At 43.0% G+C, this 14,030-nt stretch overlaps 1 protein-coding gene across 1 annotated transcript in view; it reads right to left on the bottom strand.

The window, feature by feature from the left end:
• Positions 1-1,137, bottom strand: part of PLB1 (phospholipase B1) — a 166,038-nt gene extending 164,901 nt beyond the window's left edge. The window contains exon 1 of the mRNA XM_073628788.1: positions 1,001-1,137. Coding sequence (XP_073484889.1) covers positions 1,001-1,064 — 64 coding nt within the window. The 5' untranslated portion in view covers positions 1,065-1,137. The remainder of the gene's footprint in view (positions 1-1,000) is intronic.
• Positions 1,138-14,030: the final 12,893 nt, after the last annotated feature.

Consider the following 14,030-nt stretch of genomic DNA (forward strand, 5'->3'; position numbering starts at 1 on the left):
CTGTCTGATCAATGTTTATAAACAATGTTACTTTGTATCTCTCTATCTCCTGTCTGATCAATATTTATAAACAATGTTACTTTGTATCTCTCTATCTCCTGTCTGATCAATGTTTATAAACAATGTTACTTTGTATCTCTCTATCTCCTGTCTGATCAATGTTTATAAACAATGTTACTTTGTATCTCTCTATCTCCTGTCTGATCAATGTTTATAAACAATGTTACTTTGTATCTCTCTATCTCCTGTCTGATCAATATTTATAAACAATGTTACTTTGTATCTCTCTATCTCCTGTCTGATCAATGTTTATAAACAATGTTACTTTGTATCTCTCCATCTCTCGTCTGATCAATGTTTATAAACAATGTTACTTTGTATCTCTCTATCTCCTGTCTGATCAATGTTTATAAACAATGTTACTTTGTATCTCTCTATCTCCTGTCTGATCAATGTTTATAAACAATGTTACTTTGTATCTCGAGGAGCTCTAACTCACATTCATACATACTCATACTGGGGCCTATTTAGTCCGAAGCCAATTAACCTCCCAGCATGTCTTTGTAGTGTGGGAGGAAACCGGAGTACCCGGAGGAAACCCACGCAGGCGCAGGGAGAACATGCAAACTCCATGCAGGTAGCACTATGGTTGGGATTTGAACCTACAACCTCAGTGCCACCAAGGGGAAAGTGCCCAATCCTTCACCTAGAGTGGTGGGGCTCTTATACAGGAGATGTGCTGCTGGTCCGATCACCAGGAGAAAACAGAGGGAGGAAAAGCTTAAAAAAAGAAAACGAATGCAGTCGCCTCATCTAACGATCGATGAGCTGCAATATATGACATTTTTAGCTTTGGGTTTAATAGCGCTTTAATGCAATGTGCGAAAAACTGTGCGTGCGTTGATGGAACATACGGGGGGGGGGGGGGGTGCCAAATACTGGAGGGGGTCCTAAAGTCCTCAATGATAAAGTTCCCGATAATAACTTGTCTGTGACTTACCTCTGACCAGATGTAGAAGAAGCAGGGTCAGCAGGCGGAGGGTCGCTCTATATTGTCCCCCCATAGTTGGAGTCTCATGGAAGGTTCCTCCAGATGAAATCGCTGTCGATCGCTGGAGAAGACGCCTTGTATCTCCCGGCTCGGCTTTTATATCCCCGGCTTGTGTCTGATAACCCGGCAACCATAAACCGCCTTATCATTTTCACCTTTGAGAGCGCCATCCCAGGCTGGAGGTACAATAAACCTCATCTGGAGCACAAACATTTCAGTGTCACCCTTGTAAAACCTTATCTGACATGATGGCTCCCTCTCTGGGGGGACTGTCACTGCGTCTTAGGACGACACGCAGCGGGGGGGGGCCCATCCGCTACATTCGCGTGGATTGCAACAAATGTAATTTAGCAGCAAATGTCAGTAAAAATGACATCAGTGCTTCATTTGTACCCTACTACTGATATAAAGACACATTGGGGGGACTGTGAACTCTGCAAGTGCAGTTGCTCCAGAGCTTAGTAAATGAGGGGAAGCTCTGCTGACTTCTATCATCCAATCATATACAAGCAAAAATGCATTCAAATTTTCCTTGCATATGATTGGGTATTCTTTGTAAAGTGAACCCTTACCTCATTTAATAAGCTCTAGAGCAACTGCAGTGGCGGCCCATCCATACGGGGCGCAGGGGGGCTGCCCCCCTAATCCAGGCGCACGGCCCACTAATCTACATGCAGGGGTCAGGACGCATGGATTCCAACGGGGGGTCTTTTTCTTTTTTTTAGAAGCAGGTGATTAGAGTCGGAGGCTCTAATTGTCTTCCTGATTCTCCTCTCAGCCAATCAGGAAGCCGTTCCTGAGACCCATCACCCAATTGGCCGCCGAGGAGGAGGCGCAGGGGAAGCCGCCGCCTGGAGAAAGCGCTGCCTGCGACCTAGATGGGGTAAGAGCAGGGCTGGTGACCGACCGACCAGGGGGGGTGTGCCTGTGACCCCACCGACTGACCGGGGGGGCGGGGGAATATACTAGCAGCCCTCACTGGTCCACAGTCTATTTGCCTTTAGTAAATCTCCCCCCAGTTCATTGTATGACTCCATCCACTGGTTTCCAATCAACCCATTGAGTTGCTGCCGTGTGATTGGCTGATTAGCAATTTGTGTTACCGAGCATTGGAAAAGGTGTACCTAATAAAGTGGCCGATGAGTGTATGTTGTGACACTGAAAATAAATAAAGAAAATGAATGAAAAGGAAAATTAGGTTTAAATATTAATGGGAAAAAGAAATCAGCAGACAAACAATAGTCAAGGAGTTCGGGCAGAGAGGAGTTGGGGCTGATTGGGGTTAATTTTGGGGTTAAATAGAATTACATTTTATTTAAAAATCGTTTTTTGTCACCTGCAGATCGATGGTCACCCCTCTGATCTACAAAGCAATGAACTCAAATGATGTAACAATTGTTACTTTGTATTTAATCACTTACAGCCTATCTGCAACTTCGATGACATTTCTCAGGACATATCTCCTACGTAATAGATTATTACATAATGATCCCAAAGTGTTCTGGGCATAGATTATATCATCGCGGTGTTAATCAATTGGTAATAATCTATTCATTTAAACAAAATCTAATCATTTGAAAAAAAAAGAACTAGTGAGCACTGAAGAAGACCTTGTAGTCAATCAAGTTTGGCGTTTTTTTCTTTTTTAACCTTTGTGTGTGGTTGGAGGACGTACAATGTATGCCCTTAAAAAAAACTTGCAAATATTTAGGTTGTACAAGATTTTCTCTCTCCGATGCAAATCCCCGGCGGCAAATATTAGCAAATCATATCTTGTGTGTAAATCGGCTCCCGTCTAAATGGACGCTCACAACATTTTTATATTGTTCGTTCATTGCAGTGACCTTCGATCTGCTCTCAGCTCTCAGCAATCCTGCAAGTTCAAAAAATAAATACATTAAATGTGTTTCTAATTAACCCCTTCAATACCCTTAGGTAACCCCAATCAGACCTCCTTCCTGGTATTTTGCTGCTGATTTATTTTTATTTTTATTTATTACCATTAATACTTAGACTTTTTATTTTTTATATTGTTATTTACATTTTTTTAGTGACACATTTTAAAAATGTGTAAAATTATAAAAAAAAAAATAAAAGAATGTAATTTTAATTATAAATAGTTTTGCCATGCTTTGTAATAGAAAAGAAACGTTACTGTTATCATAAATGGGACAAATTACAGAGTAAACTGTATACTTTTATTATTATTATTATTATTATTAATATTATTATTATTAATATTATTATTGAAAAAATGTATACTTTTTTCAGTAATATTAATTCTTTAAAAAAAAACACAATTCAATGTTTTTTTCTCTGTAGATTGCATAGAAAATAGGTTTCTATTTGCGTGCTTATCAGGCTGACATTAGCTTAAAAAAAAACAGAAAAACAACAGTGGTTTTACAGAACTGAAGCTCAGAATATGCACACAGCTTATAAATCCACAGGGTATCCATTATCAGTGTCAGTGGGAGGAATAGTGCCCCATCATTAGTGTCAGTGGGAGGAATAGTGCCCCACCATTGGTATCAGTGAGAGGTATAGTGCCGCATCATTAGTATCAGTGGGAGGAATAGTGCCCCATCATTAGTGTCAGTGGGAGGAATAGTGCCCCATCATTGGTATCAGTGGGTGGAATAGTGCCCCATCATTGGTGTCAGTGGGAGGAATAGTGTCCCATCATTGGTATCAGTGGGAGGAATAGTGCCCCATCATTGGTGTCAGTGGGAGGAATAGTGCCCCATCATTGGTGTCAGTGGGAGGAATAGTGCCCCATCATTGGTATCTGGGAGGAATAGTGCCCCATCATTGCTGTCAGTGGGAGGAATAGTGTCCCATCATTGGTGTCAGTGTGAGGAATAGTGCCCCATCATTGGTGTCAGTGGGAGGAATAGTGCCCCATCATTGGTGTCAGTTTGAGGAATAGTGCCCCATTATTGGTATCAGTGGGATGGATAGTGCCCCATCATTGGTATCAGTGGGAGGAATAGTGTCCCATCATTGGTATCAGTGGGAGGAATAGTGTCCCATCATTGGTATCAGTGGGAGGAATAGTGCCCCATCATTGGTGTCAGTGGGAGGAATAGTGCCCCATCATTGGTGTCAGTGGGAGGAATAGTGCCCCATCATTGGTGTCAGTGGGAGGAATAGTGCCCCATCATTGGTGTCAGTGGGAGGAATAGTGCCCCATCATTGGTGTCAGTTTGAGGAATAGTGCCCCATTATTGGTATCAGTGGGAGGGATAGTGCCCCATCATTGGTATCAGTGGGAGGAATAGTGTCCCATCATTGGTATCAGTGGGAGGAATAGTGTCCCATCATTGGTATCAGTGGGAGGAATAGTGCCCCATCATTGGTAGGAGGAATAGTGCCCCATCATTGGTGTCAGTGGGAGGAATAGTGCCCCATCATTGGTGTCAGTGGGAGTATTAGTGCCCCATCATTGGTATCAGTGGGTTAGGAATAATGCCCCATTATTGGTATCAGTGGGAGGAATAGTGCCCCATCATTGGTATCAGTGGGAGGAATAGTGCCCCATCATTGGTATCAGTGGGAGGAATAGTGTCCCATCATTGGTGTCAGTGGGAGGAATAGTGCCCCATCATTGGTGTCAGTGGGAGGAATAGTGCCCCATCATTGGTGTCAGTGGGAGGAATAGTGTCCCATCATTGGTGTCAGTGGGAGGAATAGTGCCCCATCATTGGTGTCAGTGGGTGGAATAATGCCCCATCATTGGTGTCAGTGGGAGGAATAGTGCCCCATCATTGGTGTCAGTGGGAGGAATAGTGTCCCATCATTGGTGTCAGTGGGAGGAATAGTGTCCCATCATTGGTATCAGTGGGGAGAATAGTGCCCCATCATTGGTGTCAGTGGGAGGAATAGTGCCCCATCATTGGTATCAGTGGGAGGAATAGTGTCCCATCATTGGTATCAGTGGGGAGAATAGTGCCCCATCATTGGTGTCAGTGGGAGGAATAGTGCCCCATCATTGGTATCAGTGGGAGGAATAGTGCCCCATCATTGGTGTCAGTGGGAGGAATAGTGTCCCATCATTGGTGTCAGTGGGAGGAATAGTGCCCCATCATTGGTATCAGTGGGAGGAATAGTGTCCCATCATTGGTGTCAGTGGGAGGAATAGTGTCCCATCATTGGTGTCAGTGGGAGGAATAGTGTCCCATCATTGGTGTCAGTGGGAGGAATAGTGCCCCATCATTGGTATCAGTGGGAGGAATAGTGTCCCATCATTGGTGTCAGTGGGAGGAATGCTGGTGGCCACATGGCTGAAAGAGTAGTGACTCCTCCTCCCTCCTCTCTGGCAACTTGAAATGAAAACCACTCTTGCTGTGATTTGAGAAATCTCAGGATGCTCTACAAAACCAGTGTCATTGGGGGCACTCTCCAATAAATGTTTATTTGAAGATGTTATGTAAACAATAAAAAATTATATATATATAAAAAAGACTCAAAATAGTTCAATACATAGTTCTAAGTGTTCGGTGAAAGGGGGAGAAGCTTCTGTTTATCTCTGTGAGAAAACACAGACCTATAAACTGTCTTATCGGCCACCTTTGAGAGGTAAACTGTAATTATGTAATATGAAGTCATAAAAAACAGTAAACATCTCAGAGCAATAAAAGCAATACATTGATCGCTCCCAGGTTTACATTAGAGCAAAACTACATGATGAATATATAAAAAGGAAAATTTAGTATCAAATACCGTAATTTTCCTTTCCTGATGGACTCAATGGCGGACTACGTGTGGGTTAACCCCGCCTCCTCTCCAATGCTATAGGACCCCATACCCACAAATTAGAATTTTGAAACCAGGTAAGGATGAAAAAAATCCAAATATTTATCGCCCTATCTCACTGTTGAGTCATGATATAAAGTTCTATGCTAAACTTATTGCAAATAGGCTTCAACCTTTGTTGCCTCAAGTTATTCATACAGACCAGACCAGCTTTGTGAAGACTAGAGAGACTCGAGATAACACCAGCAACACTCTTTCATTGATCTCTTTGGCACAGAAACGACAAATTCCGGCGTGCCTGCTAAAGGCTTTCCACCGATTAAATTGGAGATTTCTATTTCATTCACTGTGCCAGATTTGTCTGGGAGATAACTTGATAAATAAAATGATGCCATTATATACAATTCCTTCTGCTCAAGTTCGAATAAACGGTACTTTTTCTAATAAATTTGAGATTAATAATGGTACTCGTTAGGGGTGTCCGCTATCTCCATCATTTTATATGATTACAATAGAACATCTAGCGCTAGCTATACGTAATAACCCCTCTATACATTGTATTACTATTAGTGAAATAGATTACAAAATATCACTTTATGCAGATGATGTTTTACTTTATATAACATTACCAAGGATTACCATCCCCTCTGCTTTAAAAGAAATTACTGTATTTATTGGCGTATAACACGCACCCCAAGTTTAGGAGGGAAGATTAAGGAAAAAAACTTACATTTAAATGCCCATCAATGCAGCCTCATCAGTGTCCATCTGTAGCCTTGTCCCCCATTGCAGCTTTGTCAGTGTCCATCTGCCTTGCCGTTTGTGTCGTTTGTGTCGTTTGCAATGGCGTTTAAAAATGGCGCCGCCGTTCTCGGCCGCTCTTGGCCATTCTCGGTGGCTTTCGACCGCTTTCGGCCACTCTCTGCGGCTGTTGGCCGTTCTCGGCAGTTTTCGGACGCACTCGGCTTTCGCCAGCTCACGTGGGACTGCGAGAGCCGTCGAGAATGGGGAAAAGCCGCCAAGAATGGCCGAGAGCGGCTGAGAGCCACCGAGAATGGCCGAAAGCCGCCGAGAATGGCCGAAAGCCGACAAGAGCCGCCAAAAGGCTCCCAATCGGCGGGGGATCGGCATATAACACGAACCCACGATTTCCCCCTGATTTTAAGGGGAAAAAAGTGCGTGTTATACGCCGATAAATACGGTCATTTGTTTGGATATTTAAGCAATTTTAAGGTCAATCTAACTAAATCTGATTTATTGAATATCTCACTACCTAGAGATGAGGTTTCTTCTCTGGCGTTGCTGTTTCCTTTTCACCTGCAAGAAGTGGCAGTGGAATATCTAGGAGTTAAAATTCCAACAGATCTCCCTATGAATTAAACTTCCCTCCACTTCTACTTCGAACACAAGCCGAATTGCTGTTACGGTCGTTGCTTTCTTTATTATGGTTTGGTCGTATTAACTCAATTAAGATGGATATTCTTCTGAAGTATTTGTATCTGTTTCAAACCTTACCTATTAAAATACCTAAAACATTTAAAAAAAAAATTGAACAAACTATTTATCTGGAGAAATATTAAACCTCGAATTAACTGGAAAACACTCTGTCGATCTAAAGTTGGCGGAGGAGCAGGTTTGCCAGATTTCGAGTGTTATTATAAAGCAGCGATATTTACTCGTGTTTTGGATCGGTTCCATCATCCCGACGATAAGCAATGGGTCCGCTTGGAAATAGGTTCCTCTCCACCGAATCCTAAAGCTGCTCTATGGCTCAGTGTCAAGGATGTAGGATCACATTCCTCTTGGCCTTTGCTTGTTTATACGGTTTTGGAGTGTTGGCATCATTATTTAAAATGATTTCCTTTGTCTTCTATTCCATCTCCACTCACTCCTTTAATAGATAATCCTTCTCTTTCTATTGGTACTCATTCAAATGCTCTTCTAACTTGGGACAGATCTTACTGGCCCCAGATTTAGACATATGATTTTGGAGGGTACCTCTATGCCATTTGAAAATGTTCAAACTTTACATGATCAGAGGAGAGGTATGGGGTTTGTTTATCTACAATTGCAAAGTTTTTACTCTTCTTTGAATCCAAAATATTCTATTCATCGTCCGCTTACAGACTTTGAGCAGCTAGGCACATCTCTAGAACCACCAATACACACTATATCTAAGATTTACACGTTATTATCTACTCTTAAAGTGGTGTTCTGGCCGAAATTATACTTTTTAAATAAAAATACCCCTATAATACACAAGCTTAATGTATTCTAGTAAAGTTAGTCTGTAAACTAAGGTCTGTTTTGTTAGTTTACAGCAGTAGTTTGTTATTTTATAAACTTACAGCAGGCCGTGGCCATCTTAAGTGTGGGCATCTGAAGCCAGACTGTATTCCTTCCTGGATCTCATCTTTGCAGATCTCGCACATGCTCAGTGTAGCACAAGCGGTGTAATAGGTTTCAGGTCAGGTTTCCATAGCAACGGCAGTGTCAGAGGAAGTTGCCGCCCCTTCCCAGAAGGCATTGCAAACAGGAAATGATGCGATGGGCCACGGCCAGGTAGGAGGAAGTAAAAAATGAATTCAGCAGATATACAGGAGGTGCTGAGAAAAAATAAAAAAATATCCAATTCGTTTACAGTGCACAGTTTAGTGAGGGATGCTGAAGAGTTGTAAAAGGGGGTGGAACTCCACTTTAACCAGGGCTTTTTTCACAAAAAATAGGTACAGGAACTCAACCACAAGCCCCCAAAACCCCCTCTCACCCCCCCCCACACACACACACACACCCTCCAAACTGCATCAAATTGTGGGTGTGGTCAAATTTCACTAACAGTGGGAGGGACTTAAAGGGACATATGCACTGTACCCTGGGCACCTGCATCTCCCTTACCCTCATCTTGCACTCAGTGGGAGCCATTGGGAGACAAACTGTCACTTGTAAACACAGAAGCCGGACTTCTGTGTTTACAAGCGATAGAGGTGAACAGGAAGCAGAGGGCCCCGAGCCAGAGGTGGTGGAACTGAGTTCCACCAAGTTCCAGCTTAAAAAAAGCCCTGCTCCTAACTCATCTGGTTTACCACCATATACATCCAAATGGGAGCTGGAACTAAACCAGTTAATACAAGAGGAAGATTGGGATCAATTTTTTATCAATACTCATAAATTCTCAATAGCTTGTGGTACCCAAGAACGTAATTTCAAATTGTTATCTAGATGGTACCGCTCTCCGGCTAATTTAAATTGAATTTTTCCATCAAAATCCGATCGATGCTGGCGTTGCAATGTTGATAAAGGTAATTTATCCCATCTCTGGTGGGCCTGCCCCTCTATTTATAAATTATGGGATCGAGTAATTAACTTGTATAACATGGTGGCTGATGAATCAATTAACAATTCTGTCGAATTGGCTCTCTTTTCACCTCAATTATTATCTAAATCCAAAAAAGCTCTTCTTTGTTTTTTTTTTTTTTATTATCAGCAGTTAGACCATTAATACCAAGATATTGGAAATCCCCTACTGTTCCTACAATTCTGGACTGGATTGAAACTCTTAATAGTATTATGCATATGGAGATATTGGTAGCTGAAAATAATAACACTATACAGAAGGTGTGGCAGACCCGGATAACATTTAAAAAATTCATCATTTCTGGAAAATTTCTCATTTTCCAAGTTATTGCAATAGGAGTATAAATACTTTATCTTTATCAGAAACAATCCCATGATATTGTTTATGTGAGACATTATTATTTATGTATTTTCTCTATTATTCCTTTCTCTTTCCTCCCCTTTTTTTTTTTCTTCCCTTTTTTTTTGTCACTCTGAATAAGTAGAGGTGTTTTTTTTTTTTAAATTATGAAGGATGATGGGATTTTGGGGGGAGATGATGTATCTGTTTAAAGTGAGCTAGTACCACAGTAATTAATATAAAAATATAAATTGTATTGAAAACATATACAATATACAGTACAAAAGTTCCGATCAAACGCCATACTATAACCGTACAAAAGCTTGTGCTATGAAATCAGTTGTGATCAGCCAACATGTTTCGCTTATTTTGCTTCATCAGGGCATTATAGGCATCACAGATTTCATCTGGTCTATTACAGACAGGAGGGCCACTGAATACTAATTCCTACAGCCACATGTCTCTCTAGGAATCGCCTGGAGCAAGTTGACCGATGGATGCCAGATTCTAATGGGCGATGCCGATGGGGTAACTGGACCGTGTAAAAAACAGGTGATGGTCTTAGAACGGTACGTGCACGGGCTGCTGAATCCTGCTGAATGCAGTGGCAGTCCAAGAGCTCTAGTCCCGGTTGAGCACTGCGGGGTGCGTCAATCAGATTGATGCACCCCGCACCTCCATCACCTGTTTTTTACACGTTCCAGTTCACCCATCGGCATCGCCCATTAGGATCTGGCATCCATGCGTCAACTTGCTCCAGGCCATTCCTAGAGAGACATGTGGCTGTAGGAATGAGTATTCAGTGGCCCTCCTGTCTGTAATAGACCAGATGAAATCTGTGATGTCTATAATGCCCTGATGAAGCAAAATAAACGAAACATGTTGGCTGATCACAACTGATTTCATAGCACAAGCTTTTGTACGGTTATAGTATGGCGTTTGACCGGAACTTTTGTACTGTATATTGTATGTTTTCAATAAAATTTATATGTGTATATTAATTACTGTGGTACTAGCTCACTTTAAACAGATACATCATCTTCCCCCAAAAGCCCATCATCCATTAGAGCGAGCTCTGTCTCCCTCTCTACATTTTTCTGTTCATTATAGGGATTGGGAGTCCTGTCTCTGTTTTTCTGAAACACAGTCCAATCATTTCTCTATATATATGCTATAATTATGAAGGCTAGATGATTTAATAATTATAACCCTAATGAACATCAAAGGCTAAATATGTATTCAGAGTGACTGTATATTGTATTCTGTGTATATTGTATCCTGCGTTTGTATTTTGTGTATGTAAATGTGTTCTGTTTGTATAAAACTTTAAGAAAATCAATAAAAATATGTTTGAACATAAATTTGAACTCACCGTTAGGGACTGCGTTCCGTAACTAGCCAACTCTTTCACCAATTGGGTGGGAACTCTGTCTGTCATGGAATCCATCAGGAAAGGAAAATTACGGTAAGTATTTGATAATAAATTTTCCTTTTTCCTGACAGACTCCATGGCAGCCTACGCGTGGGAAATAACTAGCCAGACCAAACGGGGTGGGTATGCTGAACAAAAAAGATTTAATTTGCCCCATCCACTGACAGGATTCTTAAACCAAAGTAAACAGAAGATAGAGAAGCAGGCTCTATGCAGTAATGACATAAAAGTATTAATGGAGGCCCAAGAGGCCACTTTGCAGATGACATCTGGAGCCACGTGCCAGGCTGCCTCCCACGAAGCCGCCATACCGCTGGTGGAATGTGCCGTCAAGCCCTTAGCTCTATAAGCCTGTTGAATTGACTGGATGATCCAGGCCGCAATCGTCCTGGTTGAAGCTCGCTTTTCTCTGTTACTGCCGGAATACAGAATGAACAGGTATTCAGACCATTTCATGAGGAAGTAGCTTGCAAATATTCCTTCAGTATTTCACCTATATCCAGAGGATGAACCTCGGTGGACCCTGGAGACCTGAATGTTCTCATGGAACACTGAAGTGACCTTCGGATTTGAGCCGAGCATAGGGATAAAGACCACCCGGTCCGGGGAAGAGGTCAGGAATGGTTCTTCATGACCCAAGGAAAAAAATCTCAGAAACCCTTTTGGCTGAAGTGATAGCGTCCAAGAAGGCGATTTTTGCAGAAAGGTCTTTGATAGAAAGCGGGGGTAGACCCTGTGACACTGAGTCCAGACAATGAGTCGAGAACAAGGGGAAGATCCCATTTGGAGAATCTTGGTTTTCTTTGGGGCTTGAGTCTTGACGCCCCACAGAACAACTGCCGGATTAGTGGGTGAACAGTCCATGATGTTCCGGAGCAGGCCGATAAGGCAGAGACATGGACTCTAAGAGAGCTGATTGATAGAGACAGATCTAGGCTGGATTGAAGGAAGCTGTGGATATCCTGGATCCCTGGATGGGCATGGGATGAGGTGACAAGGGAGTTTGAGAACAGGAGGTCTTGGGAGGAACGAAGAGAACGATTAGGTTGGTATTTTGAGACTAGATCAGTGATGTAGCTGGGGCCAGGTTGTGGATGGCTTTGCAAGTTATAGTTAGTATCTTGAATTTAATTCAGTGACTGAGTGGCAGCCAATGGAGGGATTGGCAGAGGGGTATAGCAGACACTGAGCGGTTTGTGAGGTGTATGAGCCTGGCAGCAGCGTTCATGATGGACTGAAGTGGGGAGGAGCCTATTTAGAGGTAAGCCAATGAGGAGGGAGTTGTAGTAGTCGAGGCGAGAGATGACCAGGGAGTGGATTAGAAGCTTTGTGGTGACATTGGTTAGGAAGGGGCTAATCTTTGAGATGTTGTGGAGGTTGAGGTGGAAAATTTTGGATAGCGATAGGATATGGGGCCGAAAGGTTAGTTCAGAGTCCAGGATTATGATATGATATTTAAAGCCGTGGGAGGCAATCAACTGACCCAGGGAGGTGGTGTAGATTGAGAAAAGGAGAGGTCCAAGAACAGAACCTTGGGGGACCCCAACGGAGAAAGGAAGAGGAGAGGAGGAAGTAGAGTTGTAAGTGACACTGAAAGAGCGGTGGGATAGGTAGGATGAGAACCAGTGAAGAGTACAGTCACGGAGACCAAAGGAGTGGTGTTTATTGAGGAGGAGGGGGTGGTCCACTGTGTCGAAGGCAGCAGAGAGATCCAGGAGAAGTAGTACAGAATAGTGTCCACTGGTTTTAGCTGTTAGTAGGTCATTTGAGAGTTTAAGGAGAGCAGTTTCCGTGGAGTGTTGAGGACGAAATCCAGACTGAAGGGGATCAAGAAGTTTATTTATGGTCAGATGGTCGCTTAGTCGGTTGTAGACCAGTCTTTCAGGAAGTTTGGAGGAGAAGGCGAGTAAGGAGACGGGACATAGCTTGTTAAGATTGGTGGGGTCCAGTGAGGGCTTTTTAAGTATGGGGGTGACTAGCGCATGTTTTAGAGAGTTTGGGAAGATTCCACAAGAGAGGGAGAGGTTGAAAATGTGAGTTAGAGAGCGTAGAATTGAGTCAGAGGGTGAGCGTAGCATTTGCGAGGGAGCAGGAACCAGGGGGCAGGTGGTTAGATGAGCATTAGATAAAAGTTTAGCGACCTCGTTAATAGTAGCAGGGTTGAATGAGGGAAGTAATGATTTTATCTGTGGACATGGGGTGTTGCATGGGGGAGGTTTTTGCGCATTGGAGATCTCCTCATGAATTGTATCAATCTTAGTTTTGAAGTGATTGGCAATCTCCTGGGCAGTGAGTGAGTTGGTGGGTGGAGGCAGTGGAGGACAGAGTAGAGTGTTGAAGGTAGAGAAGAGTTGACGTGGACTGGATGAGAAGGTGTTAATGAGTGTGATAAAGTAGGTCTGTTTGGCAGTGTGAAGGCAGGAATAGTATTTTAGGAGGGCAGATTTATATTGTGTGAAGTCTTCCTGTATCTTAGTCTTATGCCACAGGCGCTCAAGAGCACGGCTACGTTTTCTGAGACTTCTGGTGTCATCTGTTTGCCAGGGCTGTAGCAGTCGGGGCCCAATTCTGCATGTAGTGAGGGGGGCAAGCTTGTCTAGGGAGGAAGACAGTGAGCTGTTGTAGATGAAAGTAGCTAGGTTGGGGCAGGACAGGGGTGAGATTTTGTCATAGAGGTGATCAGTAGCAGAGTAGAGAAGATAAGGGTTGAGGTGGCGAAGGTTTCTACGGTAACTGTTAGGCGGTTGGAGGGAGAGGAGATGGAAGACAGGAAGAGAGCAAAACTAATAAGGTGGTGATCAGAGAGTGGGAGTGGATTGTTGGAGAGGTTGCACGGAGTGCACAGATAGGAGAAGACAAGGTCAAGGGTGTTGCCGTTGGAGTGGGTAGGAGCCTGTATCCATTGCTTCAGGTCAATCGATGAGGTTAGACTGAGAAGTTTAGAAGTAATAGTAGTGTTAGTGTTAACAGGGATGTTGAAGTCACCGAGAATAATTGTGGGGATTTCAGAAGAGAGAAAGTAGGGTAGCCAGGCAGAGAAGTCATCAAGGAAGGCTGATACTGGACCAGGGGGCCGGTAGATGACAGCAATTCTTAGA

Source organism: Aquarana catesbeiana, linkage group LG04, assembly GCF_042186555.1.
Source record: "Aquarana catesbeiana isolate 2022-GZ linkage group LG04, ASM4218655v1, whole genome shotgun sequence".
Taxonomy (NCBI): domain Eukaryota; kingdom Metazoa; phylum Chordata; class Amphibia; order Anura; family Ranidae; genus Aquarana; species Aquarana catesbeiana.